This window comes from Moschus berezovskii, chromosome 3, assembly GCF_049115385.1.
Source record: "Moschus berezovskii isolate FMDL1 chromosome 3, NW_MosBer_1.0, whole genome shotgun sequence".
Lineage (NCBI taxonomy): Eukaryota > Metazoa > Chordata > Mammalia > Artiodactyla > Moschidae > Moschus > Moschus berezovskii.
Window position 1 is genome coordinate 11,030,568 of NC_142462.1, and position 26,178 is coordinate 11,056,745.

General features: G+C 51.0%; 1 protein-coding gene across 10 annotated transcripts in view; it reads left to right on the forward strand.

The window, feature by feature from the left end:
• The window catches only part of GRB10 (growth factor receptor bound protein 10), a 233,143-nt gene that overhangs the window by 175,997 nt on the left and 30,968 nt on the right, over positions 1 to 26,178 (forward strand). For all 10 annotated transcript variants that reach the window (XM_055420352.2, XM_055420356.2, XM_055420354.2 and 7 more), the window contains 4 exons: positions 14,815 to 14,971; positions 21,483 to 21,598; positions 22,605 to 22,673; positions 24,793 to 24,930. In XM_055420352.2, coding sequence (XP_055276327.2) covers positions 14,815 to 14,971; positions 21,483 to 21,598; positions 22,605 to 22,673; positions 24,793 to 24,930 — 480 coding nt within the window. The remainder of the gene's footprint in view (positions 1 to 14,814; positions 14,972 to 21,482; positions 21,599 to 22,604; positions 22,674 to 24,792; positions 24,931 to 26,178) is intronic.

Here is a 26,178-nt window from a genome sequence, read left to right on the forward strand (position 1 = left end):
TTCTGGTTTAAAAGCAGAGACTTGTGTGCTCTGGAGCAGGCACCCGGATAAGGAGCCAGCCATTCCAAGCATCAGAATATCATGGACGAGGCCTCATGATTTAGTTTACTGTGCTCCAGCAGTTACCAGCTCTTTGGAGGAAGCGCTGCATTAGGGTCCTATCCTTTATTGCATGTTACTGTGAACTGTATGGCTCCTCCCTCCCCAGTTCAGAGGTGAAGTCCTGAAACCCCTGAGACCTTCGACCGTGACTCTGGGAATAGAGTAGTCGCAGATGTTAGTCGTTAAGCTAAGATGTGCTCTTGCTGGAGTAGGTGGGCCGACCCAGCAGGACTGGTGTCCTTATAAAGAAGGGACATTTGGACGCACACAGAGGGGAAAGCCCTGAGAATGCAGGCAGTGATCAGGGTGATGCTTATATGCCAGCGACGGCCAGAAGATGCCCAGGAGTTGGAAGAGAAGCGTAGAACAGAACCCTACTCATACTGCTCAGAGGGGCCCGCCTTGTCTCTGCTGTCCAGTGTCCAGAGCTGTAGGACAGCACTGCTGGGTGAGCCACCCCATTTGTGGGCGCATGTGTGTGCTGAGTCGCTTCAGTCACGTCCGACTCTGTGACCCCATGGGCTGTAGCCTGCCAGGCTCCTCTGTCCGTGGGATTCTCCAGGCTAGAATACTGGAGTGAGTTTCTGTGCCCTCTTCCAGGGGATCTTCCTGACCCAGGGATAGAACTCACAGCTTCTGCATGGCAGGCAGATTCTTCACTGCTGAACCACTGAGGAAGCCCGTGTATGTCCATAGACTGAAATAAATTCTAGGTGGCATAAACGTAATAAAAGTTCAGCTCCTGGTGGAAGCTCCCTGTGCTTGAGACCCAGGATTGGACTTTGGGTCTTTATTCCAGCTGATCCTAGAGCTAGCCCCTCCGTGGAAGAAAAGTCCTGCATTGAAGTGAGACCACCGGAGGTTGACTCCCCTCCCCCAAAAGTCTTCACAAAGAAGCAGTCTTTCTCCCTGGTCTGCATCCTTCCAGAGAAGCTAGTCTGTTCAGATAGACCACACAGTTTGGCAAATGGTGGCACTGAACACAGGTAAGATTAGGGACTACACTGGCCTGACTTACTACCAAGTAACCTGTGCTCAACCAGGGACCAAAGTAACAAACAAAAAGAGAATTGTTTTAAATTATAAAAGTAACACATGCTCACAGTAAGATCAAAGAGTGAAACTTAAATAGTACAAGGCAGTCTACAGTAAAAAGTGAGGTTCCCTTTCTCCTCATTTCCCAGCTCTCGCCTCACTCTTCAGGCGTGAGCACTGTGGATGGATGTTGTCTATCTCGTCCAGAATTTACCCGTGTTATCACATGTCCACTGAAACCCTCCTGGTGCTCCGCTGAGTGGGGATCGTACTTGGTGTAACCGGACACTGGGTCATTGTTTGCAGTTCTTTCTTACTGTAAACAAAGCTGAAGCGAATGCTCTTGCATATGGGTCTTTGGTCACTTAATGGTGGAGAGCTGGGTGGTTCGATAGATGATGGGTAGGTGGGTAGGTAGATAAATAGATATACTGGTAAACTTAGATAGATTCTCAGCACAGCAGTTGCTGGTTAAAGGCTGCATGTGTCTATGACTGTGTGTGTGTGCGTATGAAGCTCGTTTTTATGATTGTCATCAGAGGGCTGTGTACCGTGTATAGTACAACGAGAAGGCCCTGGAGCCTGGCTGACCCCTGTTTAAGGAGCAGAGGAACCCGGTACGGGTGCCTTGTGTCTCATTTCACTGGCCCCCGAGCGGCAGCTAAGTCACTCCCCCGTGATGAAGCTGACTGCAAGCAATCCGTCGTTTCATTGGCTGTTTCCGAAGCTTCAAGAAACTCTAGAAGGTATTTACTGAGCCCGTCTGGAAGCAAAGAGACAGACCCAAAGGGAGGTTTGCAGCAGGGACGTTTGCTCACACGTCGCCCTGGAAGCCTCTGAGTTGGAGACCCCAGTGGCCGGAGGGCGGGGTAAGGTGCGCGCTGTCACTTTCAGGTACTTAACTCTTTTTGGCGTTGCATCTTCTGAGTCCGTATTGCGTAGAGCCTTGTGCTTTCCTGGTTGTTGAGGAGTTGGTCCCGCTGGCGTTTGGCTTACGTTTCTCCCCTGCGGATCCCTGGTCTAAGGTGAGGAGAACTGACCAGCCCTGCGGGTCATACAGATGGACGGTGCTGCAGCCCAGGGATCCAGCCTCAGCCCTCAGCAAAGGGTTTCCCTTCTGTGGCCTGAAATGCAGCAAACACGGATGCCTACTGATACCAATGAACATGTTCTGCTTTTTAAGGGACTTCTCAGTAATTACTGTCACTAACTCTTGATCTTTAGCAGTATTCATGTAACTATATAATCTCTCTGTAATGGTAGATAAGTTGACTTTCCCAAAAAGAAAGTGTTATTGGTGGTACAAAGATTATTAGTATAAGGTCGTTCCTAGCAGGTATGTTTTGGAGGGGAGTTGGGATTTTGAGAGTGAAAATTGTATCTACAGATGCGTGTTCTTCACTCTTAGTAAAAAGGTAGCCCCGCACGGCAGCCACGTGGCCGCGATCTAGACTGTGGGGCTCACTGTCTGCATGGTCTGGACCCAAGGTAGGTCCAGAGGTTGTGGTCCTTTTGTAACCTAGCCACTCATGTCTCTCTCTCTCAGCTTCTCGGATTTCACTTTTTTCTAAACTTCAGTAAACCCGTCAGTCTTCAGGTGTATTGTGTTCTTTGCATCCAGCTGTGTGTCCTCCCCTTGCCCGCGCTCCCACCTACAACAATGTCAGCACAATAGTGGGGCAGCGGCTAGGGCGCTTGTGCTGGCCCAGCAGGCGTGAGCCAAGGTCTGCATAGAATCTGGTATCCCGCCCTCATTGAGGGGGTGGCGGGGATGCTGCTTGTGGCGTAGCTGGAGGCCCCCTCATCCCTAAAGATCCGTAAGACCTGCCCTGCCTCTCAGGCCAGACGGTCGCTGAAACTGGATGCTGGTAAATGCACTGCACAGCTTGAGATAAAGATAGCACGTTGACCTGCCCTGCCATCACGGAACAGAGGGACAGGCGGTGGCGAGGGGGCCACGGCTCTGTCCGCCGGGCTCTCGGCGTGGCTGTGCAGGCGTGGACGGGCTTTCCGAGGGCAGGTGCGGCCGCACACCTGTGTGAACCGGGGCGCCATCTGTGCGTCCTGCAGTATTCCTGACCCCGGCCAGGGCTGAACTGCCTGGTGCCCGCGGCTTTGGGGTCTTAACCCTCCTGACAGTGAAGACAGACGCTCGGTGGGGAAGGGGGAGGAGCCTCCTGGTGCAGAGCCTTGTGTTTGTGACCCTGGCCCCTGTCGCTGATGGCACCCGCGAGACGCTGATTGAAGAGGGACCTGCGTGCCATTATTGTCACACGACGTGTTTTTTAAACTTGTTCTCTGAAATAGAGCAGCTGCAGTGATGACACAAAGGTCTCCTGTAGGTCCTGGCTCAGATTCCCTACTCACTCACACGCTGCCCCATCTAAACCCTTGCCCTTGCTCCTGTACACTCCTGCCAATGTGTATAAATGTGTGTATAACAGGGCGCACTGCAGCACACAGCAGTCACCAAAGTCAGGGTGTTCGCGTTAATAAGTGCGGGGGTCTAAACCTTAGTCAGAGTCTCTAATTGTCCTTTAAAATAAAACAACTTTATTGGAACATAGTTGCTTTACAGTGTTGTGTTAGTTTCTGCCGTACAGCAAAGTGAATCAACTATACATATACCCCCTCTTTTTTGGATTGCTTTCCCATTCAGGTCACCACGGAGCACTGCGTAGACTTCCCTGTGCTGTACAGTCGGTTCTCATTAGTCACCTATTTTATATGTAGTGTCAATAGTGCATGTGTGTCAGTCTGGCCTCCCAGTTCATCTCACCTGCCCGCCTTCGCCTCCGGGGTCCACGCGTCCTCCCAGTGTCCTGTGTGGCTTCTTTTTTTTCTGGTTCGTGAACCCATCCGGGACCCACCTCTGCACTGGTTTCAGTGTCTCTAATCTCCTTGCAAGTGGGGCCCAATCTGACCACTCCCTGTGCTCCGTCACGTAAGCGGTTACCGGAGCCCCGTCTTTGCTTTGTGGGAGGTTTCCTGCGGCCCCTTCAGGCTGTGCGTGGTGGGCAGACCGCAGGCAGCTGCCTCCTTCCCGGGGCAGGAGCTCAGGACGCGGTGATGCTGGTTTGTCTCGTCACTGATGTTGGTATTTATTAGTCTTGTCAGCTAGGTTTCTGCACTGCGACGTGGCATCCCTCCCCGTAACTAGACAGCAGCTGAAAGGAAGAGCACCTGGAACCCTGTTGCCCGCTTCCTCCTCCGACCTCCTCTGGCTGGTCTTGTCAGATGTTGCCGGTTCCCGAGTGGTGACTCCTGCCCGTCATTCCGCGTTAATCAGTCGGCCTTCAGCTGTGAGGACGAGCAGCACCTCTCCCAGCTGTGTGTCTGTGTGTGTTCATTGTCAGTGAGAACAGGTGAAGTGTTATCGGATTCTGTGACTCACTGCCACTGTGGTCCTCGTTTGGTTGACCTCACGTTGTTTCAGTGACGTGGGGCTGTCCCGGGCCCTGGATTATGTTCAGCAGCAATCGTGCCTTGCCTCCAGAGGATGGTAGTCCCCCCCGACACACACCACTTGTGACAAGCAGAAATATCTCACATGTGGCCACATGTGCCTCGGTGGGGGTGTTGGGGGGAGTGTCCAGCCCCCGCCAGGAACCACTCAGCACGGGAAAGGGTACTGCTCTCTCAACTACATTTTAAGATTCGTAAGAGAAAACATGGGTTCAGTTCTTCAAATAGATTAGCCAGGAGAAGTCTTCAAATTTGCTTTATTTCTCCTAGTGGCTTTCTTTATCCTTCTTTTTCTATGAAGAGTAGAACCTGTACAAAAGTAGAGTAGTGTGGTGAATCCCACATGCCCCCCACCCAGACCCCACAACTGTCAAACCACACCCCCTTATATATTATATTATTTTGACCCGATTCCAGCCATCATATTGTTTATCTATAAATCTTCTGGTCTATTTCTATAAAAGATCCAGATTGTTTTCTTAATAATACTATTAATACCATTGTGACACCTAATTCCTTAATCTCACTTTTTAAAAACTTTCTCCTCAAGTAGGAATTGCATTTACACTGCATGTCTGCAACCCTAGTGCCATGAATTCCCTTACAAGACACTGCCACCCCAGGGAAGGGCTTCGTGGGAGTTTGCTCCCCCAGGGGCTCTGATCCACAATGAAAAACCCAGTCCCAGGCCACCTTGCAAGTTTCAGCACCACATTCATGCCGCAGGGCTGCCTGCACCCAGCAGAGCTACAGAGAGAACTCAGTCAGCAGACCCCTTACAGGTCATCTGGTCGACCCCCTGCTCTGGGCACAGCACAACCTTCAGCCCCCCAGGATGGATGGACCATGATAGGGGCCTCTTTTCTCAAGGACCGTCACTGCCTCTCATCGTGGGCTTCAGCTGCTTGAAATACAAAGCAAGCTTTGAATTCTTGGATTTTCAACTACTTAGACCAGGAACAGTTGAAAGCCCCACAGAAGTCTCTGAGCTTAGCAGAAGCCCAGGGTGAGCTTCCTGCCAAATTCTCTCTCTTCCCGAGCTGATGCTGTGGACAATCTTTGTCCTGCAGCTCATGGGGAGGGGGTCTTTAGGCACATGATGCCCCAGGAGGAGGAGTCGAGAGGAATGTGTCTGGAATGATCGTATATGGAGCATTTGCTGTGTCTGGGCTGTGTAGTTGCATGCGTTTCTGGGAGTGACACTCACCGTCAGCCTGTGTAACATCCCTCTGTTTGGGGTTGAGGATATCGAAGGTCTGGGGTGGGATGGCTCGTGCAGAGAGTGAACAGCAGGAGCTTGAATCCCATGCTGGCAGCTTCTAGTCTCCGTAATGATGCACTTAGACAGCATGGGGTTGGGGTTGGGGAGCAGGGTGCCTTGGACATCCAGGAGAGGGGGCCCAGCACTGAGCATGTGCTTGATGAGTGCTTGCTAAATGTGGAGGTGGAGGTTCAGAGATGCCTAGAGGAGGCCTGTGCTTTAAGGAATAGTACGCATTCTGCCAAACACATGTCATCTCCTTTCTTGGAAATATTTCCCCTATTAGAGGTGGTACTCTGGGAAAATTGACATCCGGCCATTTATCCTGAGAAAATAATTCATGCCACACTCCAAGACTCATGTAAAGATGTGCCAGGGCACTCTGTGAGAAGGGTCACTGAGAAGCCACTGAGTGGGCGGCCCTGGGGCAGCACCGCCTTCCCCACCGCCGTGAGCAGAAATGCCCCCAGCACCAACACACCAGAGAGACACGGCAACCTGGGGACAGCGTGGCGTTGCCGGTGTAACGTGAAGCCTCACACCGCGATTGCAAAACCTCAGGCGCCGTCTGAGCCCGGTGGTGTCCGTGCATGTGTTTATAAACAGCTGTGCAGGAGGGACACACTCGAGCACCGTAACTGAATCTGGGAGTTGTTAGAGATGGTCACGTTCTTTCCTTCGTCCTGTGTACATTTTCCAAACATGTTACAGTGAAAACCTGTAAGAAAAGATGGATATATCTGTGTTCCCTTGCATGACTTGGGTTTGAACATGGGTATTTTTCAGTGCAAACAGGACAGAGCTACTGTCGCTGGCGTAGGGTTGGTTGGCCAACTAAAAGTTACACTCAGATCATTCCCTCTGTTGGCCAAGGGTCAACTGTATATGGATGTGTGTCGGCATGTGTGTTTGTGTGTGTACATCTGTGTGTATATTTATACATATATGTGAAGGACAGGGAAGCCTGGCGTGCTGCAGTCCATGCAGTTACAAAGAATCAGGCATGCCTTAGCAATTGAACAACAACAAAAATGTCTGTGTATGTGTCAGGAATGTCCCATCAATGTGATCTCGTCTGCTCCTGACTTGGCATATCCTGGAGGCCGCCACCCTTGTCCTTACACAGAGCTCAGAGCGTGGGAACACCCCTGCCGCCTGTACCCTGAATGAAGTCCTCTCCTTTACATCATAAAGTAGCCACCCTCCACAGCTGTCAGGGCCGTGGGCGGGCAGGCAGGACGGGGCATCTCTCCGCAGAGACTCGCACACCCCCTGCACGACCTGGAGCCCAGCCGTGGTGCCTAGTCCTGGTAGCTCGTGGGAAGGGGAGGCTTGTAGATGAGAATGGCCTGGTGCAGGGCTGCAGAGTCACAGCAGATCACTGCGCTGACGTGGAAGCCTCAGCTGCGCTCTGGGGCCCAGGAAGAAGGGAGGCAGGTATGGCAGGAAGGGGGTAGCGCCTCCCCGGGTGAACAGGCAGTCAGAGCAGCGAGCCTGGCCAGGCCCCAGGCACTCTACAGAGAAAGAGATGTGAACAGACACTCCCAGGACAGCTCAGCACCCTGCGATTGGGGGTCAGGGGGCCCCCCAGAGCAGCCCTGTGCATGCAAGGACTCTGACACTCAGAGAAGCACTGAGAATCTTCTCTCTGCTCCATGGAAGTAGGGCCTCTTGGTTCCTCTCTACCTCAACAAAGGAGAATAGGATTTGGGGGAAGAGGGGCAGAGGTGATCCATTTTTGGAGGCTTTATTGAATTTGTTATAATATTGCTTCTGTTGTTTATGTTTTGATTTTTTGCTTTGAGGCATGTGAGATTTTAACTCCCTTCTCTGGAAGGTGAAGCCTTAACCACGGGAACGCCAGGGAAGTCCCTGGGATGTTTTTAAAACAACTGTTATTTTTATTTCTTGTAAGATACCACTCTGTACAAACTGCTTTTGTCAAAGTAATAGGTTATATGTATCTATTCTAGAAAACTTGAAAAGAAATATAGGTGAGGCAGTCAAAATTGTTTCTTCCAGGTAGTGACTCTGAGGTGCCAGCAGGCAGCCTTGGGCCCTGAATCTTGCCCCTGGGCACCAGGCAACAAGGGTGTCCGTGGGGGCTCCAGATCTGTGCTTGACTTCCAGGAACTACCCTGTGAGTTGCTTTTAGAACTTTAACTCCTTTAGAAGGGATTGTGAGGACTTAAAATATTTTTAATTGTCTCTGAGACCCTGAAATCAATAGATTATAATACAGACCCTGGTTTTTCCTAAAGTCCCTTTGGGTCCATGTTGTTGAACAGAATGATGCTAATGTTACAGCATATGGTGGGCCTCTGTGATCGTCTGTAGCAGCTTCAGTTATCACTCCTGTGACTCAAAAGAACATCAGTTTAGAACAGAACTGAAAACAGAAGTCAGTAGAATTACATTCTTTTCACTAAAACAAACCCAGCCCAGCCCTGGCCCTGCCCTCATCTGAAGTACATCTGATTTCATCCACACTTGCTAGGCCTGCCCCATGTGGGCGCTCTGAGGGTGCCCGGGGTCAACAGCTTCGTGTAGCTCCCGGGAGCTTCTTGCTGACAGAAAGGCAGACAGCAGAGGCCCTGCTTCAGACCTGGGCCCCCATGGACCCGTCTCCTCCCTCTGGGAGAGCGGTCCTCCCGTCTTGGGGCTTCCACCCTGTGTCTGGTTGGGAGAGAGGGATGCTGACCTTGGAGGGAGTTCGCGTGGGGCCCTGCTGTGGCCTCTGCAGTTCTGAGGAGTGTCCCTGCCGCTGCCCAGGCACCACTGGCTTTGCTGTTTTCCCTCCTCACAAGCCTGGCCAGACCAGGCTTTCCTCCACACCTCCCAACCCCATCACCCAGTCTTCCCTCCCTTTTGATATTTTTTAATTGAAATATAGTTAGTTCACAATATGTTGATTTCATTTATACAACAAACTGATTCAGTTCTGTGTGTGTGTGTGTGTGTGTGTGTGTGTGTATGGATATATGTGTATATATGGGCTTCCCAGATGGCACTAGTGGTGAAGAAACCCCTCCCAACACCGGAGACCCAAGGTCGGGAAGATCCCCTGGAGGAAGGCGTGGCAGGAATACTCTAGTATGCTTGCCTGGAGAATCCCATGGACAGAGGAGCCTGGCAGGTTACCGTCCCTAGGGTCTCAAGGAGATGAAGCAGCCTGGCACACAGAAAGCGCGTGTATATGTGTCTCCTTGTTCAGAGTCTTTTCCATATAGTTTATTACAAGATACTGGATGTAGTTCCCTGTGCTATAGAGTAGGACCTTGTAGTTTATCTGTTTCATATGTAATACTTTATATCCCTAACCCCAAACTTCTAATTAATCCACCCCTCCCTTTTACCTTTGGTAACCAAAAGTTTTCTTTGTCTCTGAACCTGTTTCCGTTTTGTAGACGAGTTCACTTGTATCATTTTTTAGATTCCGCACATAAGTTATGTCATATGATATTTCTCTTTCTCTAACTTACTTCACTCAGCAATCTTTCAGTCCCTCCACATTGCTACAAATGGCATTATTTCGCACTTTTTCGTGGCTGAGTAGAATCCCATTGTATATATGTACTGTGTCTGCTTTATCCATTCCTCTGTCGATGGACACCTAGGTTGTTTCATGTGAACAGTACTGCTGCGAACAGGTGCACGTGTCTTTTCCATCTTTCCTGAGTACATGCCCAGGGGTGGGATTGCGGGATCACGTGTCAGCTCTTCTTTTAGATACTTTTAGGGACTTCCGTTCTGTTCCCCACAGTGGCTGTACCAGTTTACCGTCCCACGCACGGTAGAGCAGGGTTTCTTCTCTCCGCACCCTCTCCATTGTTAGTTGTCTGCAGACTTTCTGAGGTTGGCCATTCTGACCCATGTGAGGTTTTGATTCACATTTCTGTAATCAGGAGCGATGCTGAGCATCTTCTAATGTGACCTCCCTTTTGATATTGATCTTCCCGCCTGGATGCCCCCTGGTGGCCCTTGAATACAGCCTGACTTCTCCTTAAGGGTTTACCCACAGGATTTACAGGAGGCTTCGAGAGTTAGTGAGAAGCCCAGCTTACATCCTCACTTTGAAAATGTATTTAAGCAGGACCCAGAGAGCTTTTGAACTGAGAAGAAAGTTGGATGATAAAGAACTGAGACAAGTGCTCAGCTCAGACCCTGCAGGCTCTCTGGGTCCTGTGCCGAGGACGGCCTATCTACTCAGTTCGGCCCCAGCACTGAGAGGCCGCCGACCCCCCAGGGATGCCCAGCCTTGGCCGACCCTGGGACAAAGCACTGAGAGGCCTCTGTTTGCCGTTTTCACGGGTTGGCCTCTGCCAGTGTCAAGTCTGCAGGATTCGGACAAGACTCCAACCTGCAAGGCCCCAGCAGGAAATGTCTGGTCCCCAAAGCAGCAATAAGGGTGGCAGGAGGGAGGTGACCCACCGTCTGCCTGCCTTTTGGAGGCCGTGGACGTGATGTGTCTTCAACCGCAGCGCTTCTTGAACTCCTCCTGCACGTTTGCACAGGTCCATGCTCTCGCTCCCCTCTCTGTACAGTGGATGCAGCAAAGGCGTCAACAGAGCTGCAGGTGAGATGGGACCTCTGTTAGCACGCCAAGGCTTTCAGGACGGGCTGCAGCACCGAGCCAGGTAGACGACTGCATACGGTAGCACCTCCTCCCCCCACTAACCCTGAGATGGAAGAGTGACGTAATTATCCCTCTCTAATATAATTTTTTTAATTCAAAGTTTATTTATTTTTATCATTTATACAGCAAGAAAGCAATGCAGTCCAGGAATTTATTACAAATTTCAGAATCGGAATTCCGCCATGCGGATGGCACATGTTCTCAGGTTTTCTAAGTATATAAGGTGTTACATTGAACATGATTTGGTCTTTTTTTAGTTTTTTGGTATTTAAAACTTGTTTTACTTTAGGTCGTTTATTTACTAGGATATTGTTGACTTACAGGGTTGTGTTCGTTGCAAGTATACAACACAATGATGCAGTTAATACAAATGCATAGATCTATTCTAGGCTTCCCTGGTGGCTTAGGTGGTAAAGAGTCTACCTGCAATGTGGGAGATCTGGGTTTGATCCCTGTGTTGGGAAGATCCCCTGGAGAAGGAAATGGCAACCCACTCCAGTATTCTGGCCTGGAGAATCCCATGGACAGAGGAACTTGGCGGGCTACAGTCCATGGGGTCACAGAGAGTCAAACATGACTAAGCAACTAACACTTTCATTTTCATATCTAGTCTTTTCTCAGATTCTTTTCCCATATAAATTATTCTGTAATAAATGGTAGTTTTGTCTTTAAAAGTAATTAGCTACTTAATTTCCTTTGCAGTGCAAAAACAGAAAATTCAGCAGTTGACTTTTCCGAGTGAATTGTTCCCACTGAATCTCAGCAATCATGAGGTCTGCTGTCTTAATTGCAAACCGGAGTCAGTCATGGCTGTCCGGGTCTAGTCCCCCACCCCTTGCCTGTGTCTCAGGCCCTCAGCGAGCTCCTGCCTTATCCCCAGCTCCTCAGCGCATCTTAGGGCACCCCGGGGGTAGGCAAAGGGGGCCGGGAGCTTTTCAGAAGAGGCAACCGTTAACCCCAGCCAGGCTGACCCCGTGAGGCTGCTGCCTCTGCCAGATCCCCGCTTTACAGGCACAGAGAGGCTGGGCCCAGCCAAGTCCCCGTGGCTAGTTGCTGATAAGGCCGGATTGCAGTGGGTCTGATTCTCTCCAGAAACCCCACCTTGGCCAGGGGGGTCATGAATGATGCTTCCCCTCCCATCACTGGGGTCACAGAGCCGGGGAGTGGCCGGGCCAGACTGGCACTGCTGGTCTGTGCTCCAAGTCCTGACACCGCCACCACCTCGGAGGACCCAGATCCGTGTGTTCCCCAGACAGGTTTACCCTGGAGCCCCGTGTGCCCTCGGGGTCGATCTCATCCCGGCTGAACTGTGAGTTACTGGAGCTGAGGCCTTGGAGCAGAGGCCTTGGCTGGCTGACAGGGAAGAAGCTCCTGTATCCTGCCCTCGCAGGACCATGAGCATCTCACTTGGGAGCTTAGCCTGCTCCCCAGCATCCCTCAGCCCAGGCCTGCTGCACCAAAGGCTGAGATGGAAGACCCTCGCTTGTTTCCAGAATGAGCCCAGCCCTGCCCAGTTGCTGACTGCAGGGGTGGTGGGCACAGGGCAAGGTGCCCCTTCTGGAGCTACTGGCTTTAGAGGCTGGCAGTGCCAACAGCATCTTCCTTTGTGCATTTGTCTTGGTTACACTCTCCTCTCGAGCTTGTCTTGCTCCCTTGGTGAGACTGTGGGTGTGTATGTTGGCTTCCTTGGCTTTCTGCCTTGGGGCCTGTTTAATCTGGTCAGCAGGCCCTGTTGACTTTGGAGAGATAACTGGACGGCGCTGTGTCAGGAGCGGAGCTGACGGTACAGGATCTGAGGTCCTGTCCTGGCAGCCTGTGACCCTTGTGTCTGTCTGTGCCACAGGCTGCAGCCCGCCTGCCCCAGCCCCAGCCGGTCCCTGGCTCTGGGGATCTGAAAGCTGGGGACATGGCCATATGACAAAGCACATCTTAGATTGTAATACTAGGTCTATATTTAGGCCTCTGGGGGCGTGCTCTTGGAGCAAAGGAAAGTGAAGAAAGAGTTTAAAGGAAAGTGCAGTAGGACTGAAAGGAAGATTTAAAACTACTGCTGTAGCTGATTTGGACAGGAAAAGACTTGGAGAGAGAGAGGAAGCACACTTCAGCCCTCTTTAAACTTCCTAGGGAAGGTAATATTCGTTGTAGTCACAGAGAAGTTCACTTAGAAACTTAGGAAAGAAGGAAAATTAGGAACATGCTGATTTGGGTATTTGTATGTATGCACTGCTGTGGAAGGTTTATATATTTATAATTTACATATTTATGATTTTATATGTAATTAGCCGGAGAAGGCAATGGCTACCCACCCCAGTACTCTTGCCTGGAGAATCCCAGGGACGGGGGAGCCTGCTGGGCTGCCGTCTATGGGGTCACACAGAGTCAGACAGGACTGAAGCGACTTAGCAGCAGCAGCAACAGCATATGTAATTAGCATATATATCAGTTGTATGAATTATTTTCCTAGGTTTGTTTTTCTTTTGTATTAATGTATCTGTTCTTACAGAGTTTTTACCTATACACCAGAGACATGTTTTCTTTGTTAAAATTCCATTTTGTTGTCATAAACTCAGTCATGTTATCTGTATTTGAATATTTAATTGGTTTTGGAGAAATAGAACTGTCATTCAGTGAAACGTCAGTTCCAGAAAAGACATGGAGTGGGTTTCATCTAAGATGAATGTGAGTTATAAGCAGGCTTCTGGGTCCTGATCTCCCCCCGCCAACCAGGTTGGAGGGCTGGTGGAGAGGTGGTGGAAACAGTGACCCTGCCCCACTGACAGCTCAGTCCCCGGGGTGGTCCTGTCTGCCCTCTGGCTCTGAGAACTCTAAGTCTGCTGTGGACAGTCCTCGGGGAAATGCACCCTCCCTGTGGACTTCATCTCAGCAACTCACCGTCTCCTGCGAGACTCCTTGCAGTGGAGAGAAATGTTCAAAGTCTGCACTTAATCAAAACTCGAGAAAAAGGACTTGGAGCGGGAGGGAGGGAGTGAAGCCAGCTCCTCAGGACCAGCTGACACTCAGGCCGCAGAAAGCTCCAGCTCCAAACTTGCAAGTGATAGCATGCCTTGCAGGGCTCAAGGTTGCTGAGAGGTTTGGCAGCCGGGCCTGAGTTCAGAGAACACACGTGCTCAGGCCAAGCATCCTGCCTGGGAGCTCGCTGCCGTAGGGAGGAGTGAGCAGGGGTTTTGCTGGAGCACTGGTCTGAGCCTCGAGTTGTTGTCCCGTTGTCATCACCTCCACCTTGGGCGGGAGCGCTGAGTAGGGGAGTGATTGCATCAGGCCCAGACAAGGCCCTGATTGGTCTGCCCCGCGTGGCTTGATTCACGGGCTAGAGGACCGAGCCCAAGGCAGCCTTCTAGCAGCTGCCCTGCTGCCCAGAGATAGCCTGCCCACCAGGCCTCTGTCGGTGGTTCAGCGCCCGGAGTGGGTGTCCTGCCTGCCTGGGATGGTGGGAGAGGCTGGGACACACTCCCTTTCAAGACACAGTCTCGATTTAAAATGCCGTCTTGTTCCTCTGACTGCTTTTTCCATGCTGCTGAGGTAAGATTTTTTTAAGCGTCTCCTGTTTCCTCTCAAGGCTACACCCCTATTGATTTTGCAGCTGGGGCAGAGAAAATGTTTGATCCTCTGGGTTTCTGCTTGGCTGTCCCCCTGTCTGGGAGCTGCTCATAGGTCATGGCTTTGAACAGCACTGGGAAAACGAAGCTGGCTTGGAATTTTGTAGCAGGGAGGGGCCAAAGAGTTTTGGGACTGCCCTTTTTAGTCGTTTAAATTTCGGCATGTTCATATTACTGTTTCTCGTCTTCTTCCTAAGCTGCAGTGAGCATGAGGTGGGTAGGGGATGATAGGAGGAGGCAGCGGGATGGGCTCTGCCGCTGCACTGGGGACCCTTGAAAGGAGAACAGCTGGAATCACCCAAAGTTAGGAATTACTGCGGGGCATCTGTTGCTTTCACAGTTGGTTCAGCTGTAAACTGTCCAACCCCAACACCACCACCAGCAGCACTTGAAAGGAGTTCTGTCACTTCCCGAGACAGATCATGGAAAAGCAGCTCTTCCACTGGTTTGGCCATATGTCCCCGAGGTCTCCTGGGTGTTTTCAGAGCCTGTGTTGGAATCCTGTGTGCCCTGTGCATCTGCAGGGGGCTGAGAGGGGAGTGTTGATGGGTGCAGCCTGTGGTCACCTGCTGCTTGGAAAACCAATGATACATGTTGGAGCGCTGTCATCTATACTTTTCCCGCTGTGTGTTGTATCAGTGTGTATTTCTGAAGACCCGAAGTTGTTCATCTGCAGATGTCACCTTCTTGTGTTGCAGGATGTCAGAGTCTTCAGTGAAGACGGGACGAGCAAAGTGGTGGAGGTTCTGGCGGACATGACGGCCAGGGACCTGTGCCAGTTGCTGGCTTACAGAAGTCACTGTGTGGACGACAACAGCTGGGCGCTGGTGGAGCACCACCCACACCTGGGATTAGGTGGGGAACAGGTCTGGGCGGGGGGCAGCTCCGGGTGTGGAGCAGGTTTGGGCGGGGGCAACTCCAGGTGGGGAGCAGCTCTGGGTGGGGAGCAGCTCCAGGAGGGGGAGCAGGTCTGGGTGGGGGGCAGCTCCAGGTGGGGGGCAGCTCCAGTTATGGAGCAGGTTTGGGCAGGGACAACTCCGGGTGGGAAGCAGCTCTGGCTGGGGAGCAGGTCTGGGTGGGGGGCAGCTCCAGGAGGGGGAGCAGCTCCGGGTGGGGAGCAGGTCCTGGTGGGGAGCAGGTTTGGGCGGGGGCAGCTCCGGGTGGGGAGCAGCAGTGGGCTACTCAGGGTGATGTCAGGTGAAGACCACCACCACCAGATGCCAGACTCCCTGCAGTGTCCCCTGCCAGTGGAACAGGCGGTCTGTCCGTGCTCCTGCTGCTTCTCCTTCTGAACTCTCGCCTTCCTTGCTCACGGCCCTCTCCCCTCTGGTGCTTTCAGAATCTCACTCTTGGATGTTTGGAGCAGTAATCCTCAAGGTCTCAGAGATAGTAGGAAGGAGGGTCCCTCTGGTTCAGCAGGAGGACTGGCTGTGAGAGGCCTGGTGCTTGCTGCACACCTGTGCTCTGGGGAGTCAGCCAGAGGTGCCCTGGAAGATTCTGGCATCACTTTGCAGAGCCGTTCCCACACCCGATGGGGTCGGGGAGCCATGGTGACAGCCTGCAAGAGGGCACAGGGAGGCCCCCAGGAGTCGAGGTGGTAATGTCATCTAAGTTTGAGTTTCCCACGGTGTCTCTGGTTATTTGAGAGAGCAAGAGATTATTTTGAAATGTGTACTATTTACAGAACTTATTAAAGTTTGGGGTTTGTTTGTTTGGTGGCTTATTTCAGGTAAAGAAGCTTTTCAGACTTTCATTTAATTTTTTACTGAATAATGTATGGTGCTTCCAAAATCATAGGCAAGTATTTAAAACCAGAATTTTCTGTAGGTCTACAGCTGTATTTTCTTTCCATGTCTTGAAGGAGAGAAAAACTGCACAGCTTGCAAACTTCTTCCCGTAGCTGAAAATCTTTCTTATAACCTTTTAGAACAATTAGTAAATTGAAATTAAACCTAGGTCTGGAATATTCCTTTCACTAAGTGGCATTTGTGCAACTCATATTATACAATCTAAGCCTACGTAATACGAGGTACATTTGAGTTGGCATTGCTTGAAGTCACATGTTCTGGCTCCCCTGTGCTGTCAGACAGACAGTGTGTGGTTTAAAGTAAGCGCTAAGAACCTCTGACTCCTTTCCTGTCACTCTGGATGTGCAGTGCACTTGTGTGTCATCTGAGGCTTTTTTCTTTGTCCCCAGCAACCTTCTACCAGGTACATTCAGTGGTGCTCAGCAGAGCAACTGACTGGAAGCTCTGGTGTGAGACATGAGTGAGTGCGCCCTAGTCTGGGCCCTTGTGTTGGGTCCGATAGGGCCACCCAAGGCATCTGCTGACACACAAGGAATTTGGAAACCAGATGGTGTCAGAACCCTGCAGTCTGTGTGTATACACCCGTGCTCACGCATGTATAGACGGATATATATACAGATGCATGTGCACACGTGTGCATCCATATCCGTATACTTGTGTGCAGACATGCATAGAGGTTTATTTTTTTTAATTAATTAATTTATTTTTTATTGGAGGCAAATTATTCTACAATATTATATTGGTTCAATTTTAAAGATGTGTCTGCATAATCAGATCCAAATATAATGAATATTGTTGGAAGACTATTCAAGAGTCTGACCACTTTTAATTTACAGGGAACTATGAAAGCATCTGCAGCAGATATTCTAATACATGACTGTCGCTGTACACAGATAGAGGATATATGCAGTGGAGGCAGACACACAGAACGGTGTCACATACCAGGACTGCTTGAGAAATGTTTATTCAAGAGTTCCTTTTCGTAGCGCCTGGATTCTATGACATCATAGAGTAGAGACATGATATGTGTTGAAACTCGGGAAATGATTCATCACATGAAGAAAATTCATTCTGCGGGAATAAGAAATGAAACGCACATACACGGTAGTCTCTGGGATGTGATACTCATAAGTTGTATTCTTTATTCTTTCTCTTATTCACAGATGGATTGACATACTCCCATGTAGGGAACAACAGCTCAATAGAACCAAGGAAAAAGGGGGGACAAAGAAGGAGAGGAGCAAGTAAAATCATAAAAATGACAAAAGAATATTTGGATCCTGTTTGACAAAAAGAAGTCAGTGAGCTGAATTACAGACACAAAAAGTCTCCTCAAAAGGCTCCTCCTCACTTTCTCCCATTGGCTCCTTTCTCGTGAGCAGTGAGTGGGCCTGTTGTCCTAGAGCCTAGGTTCTGTAGGCGGTTCTGCAGGCTTCGATACACCAAGTCCTGCAGCGTCCGGGGAGACCTCCCACTGTCTGCAAAGAGCTTATCTATTCCCGCCCCTGTGTCTGCCCTGACTGTTCTCTTTGAGATCTAAGCCTATCATTTTCTTTCTGATCTGTTGTTCTTCAGGTGAAAGTCCTATTCTTTCCATTTATCCACCAGCCTTTAATGGTCAGACGCCCAATAGTGGGAAGAGGAAGGTCCGGCACCCTGTTTCAAGCTTTCCATGGGGCAGGGCTGTGGGAGCGCCTTTCAGAGCAGCCTGGGTGTTTCGCCGTAACTCCCCTTGCGTGGGGTGTTCTCTGTGCTAGATGGTGTTTTGTCATGTTCCCAGGACCCCCGGCACATGCGTCTGTCACCTCTTCCCCGACCATTCTCAGGGCAGAGCCACCAGCCCCATCTCCCCGGTCACTGACTCTCCCTTCACAAGGTCACACTCTTGTCAAGTATATGTCGGGAATGCTCCTGGAACCTGCGTGTGTGCAAGGCTGGTGGCTCAGGCCAAAGGGAGATGATGCGTGCAGATCCCTAAGGCGAGTGGTTGAGTCAGTGTGTAGCCTCAGAATTTGAGGATTTCCAACTGCAATTACTGTGCCAGTCTTTGCAGTTAAGCTATGACAACCTTAACAGTACTAAACTTTTTCACACTCAGAAACGAGTACTGATTTAGGAGATGTGGGACAGTTCCCAGGACAGCCACTCGAAGTACTTCCTTTTCATTAGTCAGAGAACGCGTGTATGTGTTGCGTCTCCAGCCTCTGAGGGTACCCTCAGAAGAGCATCATGCTCACAGAGGCACAGGAACAGGGGCAGCTGCCGGCGTGAGTGGGCAGCATCTCTGGCTGGTGGGACCCTCCCTGCCCGCCCCCTGAACTGGACTTGTTGCCACAGCCAGGTGCGATGCCCCTCCTGGCGCTCCTACAGTCCTGGTCCTGTGCGCTTTGGCTTAGAAGTTGGGGCAGAGCCCTGAGTGGCCCGTGGTCTTAGAGACTGTGCCACGTGTTTCCTGATTTGGGTTTTTCCTGGTCAGGTGAGAAGGCTGTGGCAGCCGCCCTTTGGAGGGCCCAGCGCATCCGGACCCCGACATCTGCACATGCAGAGGGCGGGCGTGGCGGGAGCAGCTGCCCGCCTTCAGCCCTGGGGCTCACAGGTGCCTCTGCAGGCCGACCCTTGTCCCTGTCTGTCTGTTACATCTCAAAGGCACCAAAGGACAGCGTCTCCCCACTAAAGGATACACCTAGCAGGAAGCTGCTTGTGGGGCAGATCTAGACATCAGGATGTTTTCTGGGGGTATGTTTTGCTTCTCGTAATTCCGCTTAGCGAGGCAACGCCCTGGGCAACTGTTCAGTGCTCTGATCTGTGCCGTGTGGGCTGTGCTCAAGTTGAGGGGCTGCGGGGCTCAGCGAAGGGGGAGGCTGACACCTCCTAGTGCTGTTGGCTGGGCACTGGGGCTGCCCGGGTTTCTGCAGAGGAGTCCTGTGTCCGCTGCATGGCCACAGAAGCAAAATAGGCTTTTTTTAAAAAAATTGAAGTTTAGTTGATTTACAGTATTGCATTAATTTGTGCTGTACAGCAAAGTGACTCAGTTCTACACACACATATATATTCTTTTTTGTGTTCTTTTCCATTCTGGTTTGTCGCAGGCCCTGTGCTGTACAGTAGGACCTTGTTCACCCATCCTGTATGTAGCAGTTTGCATCTGCTAATCCCAACCGCCCAGTCCTTCCCTCCCCCACCCCTCCCCCGGGCAGCCACAAGTCTGTGCTCTGTGTCTCTGAGCCTGTCTCTGTGTCGTAATGCTCATTTGTGTCACGTTTTAGATTCCACATAGATGTGGTGTCGTATGGTACTTGTGTTTCTCTTTCTGACCTACTTCACTTGATACGGTTATCTCTGGGTCCATCCATGTTGCTGCAAGTGACATTATTTCATTCTTTTTTGTGGCTGAGTAGTATTCCGTTGTATATATGTGCCACATCTTCTTTGCCCGTTCCTCTGTCAACGGGCATTTAGGTTGCCTCCGTGTCTGGGCCTTGGGGAGTCAGCAGTGACCCTGGGCAGAGAAGCATCTGCCATTGGGACCCTTGACAGTCTGCTTATGCTGTTGCGTGCGGCTCTCCCGGGGTTGCTGGGCCGGGAGGAGGGGAGCCTGCCTGGGACGTGGCGTCTGGGTGCCCCATGCAGCTGGTAGCTCCTGTCCGGAGGACCAGGTCATTGCCACCTGCTCTTTATTTCTCCTTATTCTACCTGTTGTGTGTGTGTGTTAGTCACTCAGTCATGTCCAACTGTTTGCAACCCCATGGACTCCTCTGTCCATGGAATTCTCCAGGCAAGAATACTAAAATGGGTTGCCATTTCCTTCTCCATATTTTACCTGGTGACAAAACCTTAATTCTATAAACCAGCCATCATCAGGCTATTGGGCTGTAGTTGTTCTCCCCCCATAACTACAGAAATATTTTCCTCTGAATTAAAATCTTCAGGAAAGTCATGAGTTTGTTTTAAATGGAAAACGTGCTAATCCCTATTTTGTTGTTGGTATCTATTTTTATTTCGTTCTGTTTACTGACCCCTGTCTTGGAGGCAGACAGAGCTGTTTTAAGCATGCTCGGGCTGCCCCTGGTTCTTCTCTGCTGCCCTGGGGAGACCTCGGGCAGTGCATGTGGTTCCTGAATTGCTGGCCAGTTCCCCTCACATCCGGGGCCTGTCGGTGGGTCATTGGCAGTGCCGGGGTCTGGCCCATACTGAGGTGCCCGAGCTTCCTGTCCATCAGGGGGAGGAAATTCAGGTTTTGAGTATGTCTCTACCAAGGAATCCTGCCCTGATATCAAACCAAGGCTGAGTGTGCTCTGCATGCCATCACAGCCTGGCTCAGACCAGCGCCCTGGTGACCGTGTCCTTCATGGACAGGAATTCTCCCACGTTCTGAGATGCCTTTGGTTTAGGAATGCTGTGTCCCTCCACTTCATCCTCCTTGAAGATGAGACTTTCTGGGGCTTTCGGCTGGTAATGTAAAAGGAGGTGGGGGCTGGGAAGGGCTGACACGGCCCTTCTGTGGCGATTTCATAGCCTCTGCTTCTCTACCATTTTGGCCTCGGTTCACACTGGAAGCTGCCCTGGGTTCCCTCTGGTCATTTATCACGTTAGGGAATGAGGGTCGTTCCCACCGCCCCGTCAACAGGCTGTGTGTGGACACGTGGTGGGTGCCAGGCAGGGCGCAGAGTGGCTCCTTGTGCTCGCCGTGGAGCCGCAGTCTTCAGGCTGTGCTGGAGAGCCTGCCCCAGGGTGACGGCGCGGCCAAGTCCTGCGCCGAAGCGTGTGTGCGCGCATGCCCGCACGACGGCCGTGCGCTGTGCGTGTCCTTCCCAGCAGCGCGGCCCAGCTGTGAGAGCGGCTGCAGGCTGCGTGTGCTTAGCGTGTGCTGTGGCGCTAGCCAGCTCTGGGGACAGGCTGCCTGCCAGTCGCTCCCCTGCCCCATGTTCAGCCCAGGCGGCTGAGTCTCACGCAGTCAGAGCCGCACCCTGCCTGCCGGCCCTCTGCCCTCACACCCGTGCATCCTCCACGCTCAGCGCTCTCCCGCCCTGTCTTTGGGTGTTTTGCCATTGTTAGAGTCCCTATTCTTTGCAAGAGTTGACATTTCTTAATTTAAAGGCAAGATCATTTACAAAGGGTCCTTTTTAAAGACAGTTTTTATTTGGCTGTGCCAGGTCTGAGTTGTGGCGCATGGGTCTCAGTTGCCCCAGACATGTGGGATCTTAGTTCCCTGACTAGGGATCGAACCCACATCCCCTGCATTGTAAAGCAGGATCTCAACCTCTGGACCACTAGGGAAATCCTTTGAAGAGTCTTTATTGAGTCTCTCCTTAAGCTTTGTTGATGCCAAATTGAAAAGAAGCATGCAAAAGCAAAGACTGACCTGAGTTCCTCATACTCCCAGTCCTAAGACCTCTTAAGCGCTTGATAACGCATTAAAGTGAGATTTCAATTTACTTTGGCTCTCGATCTCATCTTCGCCAGGATGTGTAAAGAATGGAAAAGTCGGGTTTTGTATTTGGTTGAGGCTGCCTGGAAGGCTCTGCCTGTCTCATCTCCCACAATACTTCCTCCTGCAGAGCGGTGCTTGGAAGACCATGAGCTGGTGGTCCAGGTGGAGAGCACCATGGCAAGTGAAAGTAAATTTTTATTCAGGAAGAATTACGCAAAATACGAGTTTTTCAAAAATCCCATGGTGAGTTTTATCCCTTTGGATTTGGGGTTGGAACTCTGGAAATATTGCAAGTATAAACTACTTAAGTTTCATTGTAGCTGGTCACAAAATAACTGACAGATACAGTGGGAGGCAGATGGTTTGAGAATCAGTGTTGCCAGTTAACCTAGCAATACTGGCTCAAAACTCTCTCTGATGGGCAATTGAATGCCTTTGTTCTGACCAAGGTAACCATCGCCTTGTCCCAAAAGTAACAGTGGGTGAGGAGGTCAGTCTCTAAATGGAGAGAGAGAGCTGGGGTGGGCTTCTTCAGTTATTCTGGAAGTTCTTAGTTCAGCTGGAGCAACTTGGTCAAATATTCAGTCAAATAAAAACTCTAATTACTCTCAGCAAGTAGCAAATATTGCTCTGGGATTATTTGGGGAAGAATCAGTAGAGAAATCAACATCCAGGTATATTGAGCTAGTTTCTTGGAGTTTTCTATTTGGGGGGCTGGGGCCCGTGCCTTGTGGGGTGTCAGGGTGGGGAGCCTCATACCTGCCGTGGCATGAGCCCAATCCCGAGTCACAGCGGTGTAGCTGGGGGGAGTCCCAGTGCCTATTTCGGGGCCTGGTAGCTTAGCTGCTGTTTTATTGAAATGCAGAGATTTGGTAACTGTGTTTGGATGGTGCACAGAAAAGGCTTCTTCGCGTCCCCGTGCTCATCTCCTGGTTTCCAGAGTTCTTTGTCTCATGCACCCGCCCATGTCCTTGAGTTAGGGGGCGGGGCAGCCCTGTTCCCGGGCGCCCTGTGAGGCGTGGGTCAGGGAGGGCATCACAGACTTCAGGCTTGATCCTGCATTTAACAGAAGATGCAGCCTTTTGAAGTCATTGTTTCCACTGTGTGATAAATTAAAAGGACCGTCATTTTAAATGCAGACTGTCCATAATCGTGCCTGTAGGGATGTTTTTAGTACTGGCATATCTGTGAGTTATGCTTTCCCCACTTGGAAGCTAACCTTTACCGTCTTTGCTTTTCTGCATCCTAGAATTTCTTCCCAGAAAGGATGGTTGCGTGGTGCCAGCAGTCCAATGGCAGTCACACCCAGCTGTTGCAGGTACTGGGCGGGGAGAGGCTTCTGCTGGGGCTTCTGCATGGATGCTCGCGGGCTGTCCCAGGGGCCCGGTAGAAACTGGGATCCGTTGAGCTCGTCCTCACAAATATGAGCCTTGGCTCCTGTGGGAATTGAGAGTATCCAGGAATAAATGTTTACTTGGGAAAGCTGTGTGTAGCCAGGCTTCCCAGGTGGCGCTACTGGTCAAGAACCCACTTGCCAATGCAGGAGACATAAGAGACTCAGGTTTGATCCCTGGGTGGGGAAGATCCCTAGAGGAGGGCATGGCAACCCACTCCAGTATTCTTGCTGGAGAATCCAATGGGCAGAGGAGCCTGGCAGGCTACAGTCCATGAGGTCGCAGAGTTGGACACAACTGCACTGACTTAGCACTCACGCACCCAGGCTCCCTCAAAACAAGCACTTAGAAACAGGATAAACTGACAGAGGCCATCAGCGCAGGAGAGTGGGGTAGAAAAGCTGTAGCTCCTGTGTTCCCTGCGAGTACCACCCCCCATATCCAAGCACAAGGCCCTGGAAATCGCTGCAGAAAGACTGAGTCCGTCTCATAGTAAAAACTGATTCATGCATGTGTACTAAGTCGCTCAGTCATGTCCAGATCTTTGCGACCCCATGGAATGTAGCCCACCAGGCTCCTCTGTTCGTGAGATTGTCCAGGCAGAATACTGGAGTGGGTTGCCATGCCCTCCTCCAGGGCATCTTCCTGACCCAGGGATCGAACTTGCATCTCTTAAGTCTCCTGCTTTGGCAGGTGTGTTCTTTATCTCTGGCACCACTTGGGAAGCCCCCAAAACTGATTGCTGCTGCTGCTAAGTCGCTTCAGTCGTGTCCGACTCTGTGCAACCCCATAGACGACAGCCTACCAGGCTCCACTGTCCCTGGGATTCTCCAGGCCCAAAACTGATTGGGTTGCTCTAAAATCTTTAAAAAGTTACTTGTTATACTCTAAAAAAACCAACACACGTATCTTCATTGTCTCCAAGTTAAACTTGGCCTTTCCCTCCCCCACCAATGGAGGTGGCCACCGGCTACCTCTCTACACTTACTGCTGACTCATGCTCTTCTAGAATATTCCTCTGCACCCCTAAAAATGTATCTCTTAACAGCACGTTCAGTGAAGAAATAAACAATTCACTAATGCAACCAGTACTCTCTAGGTGGCACCAAATATTAGAGAAAGTACTAGAATATAGTTCCTGTAGAATTCTTCCCTGAACCTTCCCTTTCCTGCTTTATTTCTTCTGCCTCTGGAAGCTGAGAGCCTCCGTGTTCTGTCCTGGGCCCTCCGACCAGAGCATCTGTCTGCTCTGGGCTAGAGTTGTCAATACTTAGTTACCCTGGTTTATGCACAGTGAGGGGCAAATGATTTCCTGCATCTTAGTTGCCTACTTTGAGATGATTTGGTGCTTGGTGAGTGGGTGCAGTGATCTCTGGAGACCCCAGAAGCATTGCCTGGGGGCACTAGGACCTGCCCAGCTGGCCTGACCCACCTGCAGGAGGAGAAATATCTGTGTCAGTCAGTGGAGGGGACCCACAAGGGTCACCCCAGACCTGGCTCCTGCCCTCTCTTTCCCAAAGAAAGAGGTGCTGCCCGTGGGCAGAGTTAACGGGGACAGTGGGCTGTCACCAGGGTGTTTGTTTCAGGAGACGGACAGACACAGGATACACAGCTTTCACCAGAGGACATGAGGTCCAAGTGACAGCCAGATGATTCCTCCCAGCCCACAAGCTCCTGATCAGTGCTTCTGGCACTTCTGTTGCCCCAACTCTGAGGATCAGACTGGGATTTTTAAGGAAAAATAGAATAAAGGGCAGGATGCTTAAACATATGGTCCTATTAGGAGATTTATGACTTCTGTTTTTCAGTGTTAAAAAGATCTGTTTGCTTGTGTGTGTTTAAACATGAGTTATATTTTAGGCACCACCACTTTAGATGGGAATTTTAAGACTTTTGAAAGGAAAAATATGTGAACGCACTCAGTTTACCACACAAAGAGTACTTCGGTAATTCAAAAAACGTTCCAGCGTCAGTGATGCTCATAGTATGTCCTCATAATTTCACGTCAGTATTGTCTGACTTTTAACATTTGCTCTTCAACAGAATTTTTTAAACTCCAGTAGTTGTCCTGAGATTCAAGGGTTTTTGCACGTGAAGGAGCTGGGAAGGAAATCATGGAAGAAGCTGTATGTGTGTTTGCGGAGATCTGGCCTCTATTGCTCCACAAAGGGAGCTTCGAAGGTGAGTTTTAAAGCCACAACTGCCAGTCATACCGGCTGGGAGGATTCCAAGGTGCACACCGTAGCCTCCCACAGCTCTTAACTTATTAAGCTGAGTGTGCAGCAGATAAACTCAGAGTTCCTGGTACACAGGTCTCCCTGGGAAACCGGGTGATGACAGACCTGGGGACCCGGGGGCTGTGTATCCCGGGCCAGCCTGGGCTCCCTCTGTGGGCTGGCAGCAGAGCCTCACGGCTGCCTGAGTCCCTTGGAAGATGCTGACTTAGTATCTGTAATTTGGACGTTGGTGTCTAGGATAGCCGTAAGGGTATTCAATAGATGATTGTCACCCTGATGCCAATCTAATATGTGTTACTGTAGATATTTTATGGAATAAGTTGCAGTTTTGTGTATACCCCCAGTGGGAAGAGGAGGTGAGGGATTGAAAATGGCTGCAGGCCTCTGAAGAGAATTGGGGTGTTGTGGGCTGGCCTTGCTGGGGTCTCTTGGTGTCTTTGCATTTCTGACCTATTTTCCTACTACATCCAAGGACACCTGCCATGGGAGCATACCAAGCTGACCTTGGCCGTGCTTATACCATCCAAGGGCTGCAGTCTCTTCTGTTCCTGCAGAGGAGAGAGGGGAGGAGCTGGGGATGCCAAGGGAGGGTGCTGGCCCAGCATCAGGCCCTGGGAAGTCAGGAGAGAAGGGGCATGGCCACCAGGGAAAAGGGGAGTGAGCTGGAGGGAAGGAGCGTGGCCACCAGGGAAAAGGGGCGTGAGCTGGAGGGAAGGGGCATGGCCACCAGGGAAAGGGGGCGTGAGCTGGAGGGAAGGAGCGTGGCCACCAGGGAAAAGGGGAGTGAGCTGGAGGGAAGGAGCGTGGCCACCAGGGAAAGGGGGCGTGAGCTAGAGGGAAGGAGCGTGGCCACCAGGGAACTAGTTTTTTGCGGGCACAGTTGGCCGCTGATCACTCAGCATAACAAAGGTGCGGGGGCGGTGGGGGGGGGGTCTTGCATTTGACTGTATGCTCCTAACCTTCACCATGGTTTGCAAATGTTCTGGTTTCCACTTTGAATGTTACCTTGTGAAGCGGAATATCAGATACATTGTATCCAGCTGTCTGAATATTGGGAGGTTTTTAGCGGGCGCCGGGGGCTATGCTTTTAACTTGGCACTTACGTGACCCAATGATTATAACCTGTAGACTGTCAAAGGTGTGAAGTGTTGAGAGTGCGCGTAGACTGCCCTCTGCTGACGAGGACAGGAAA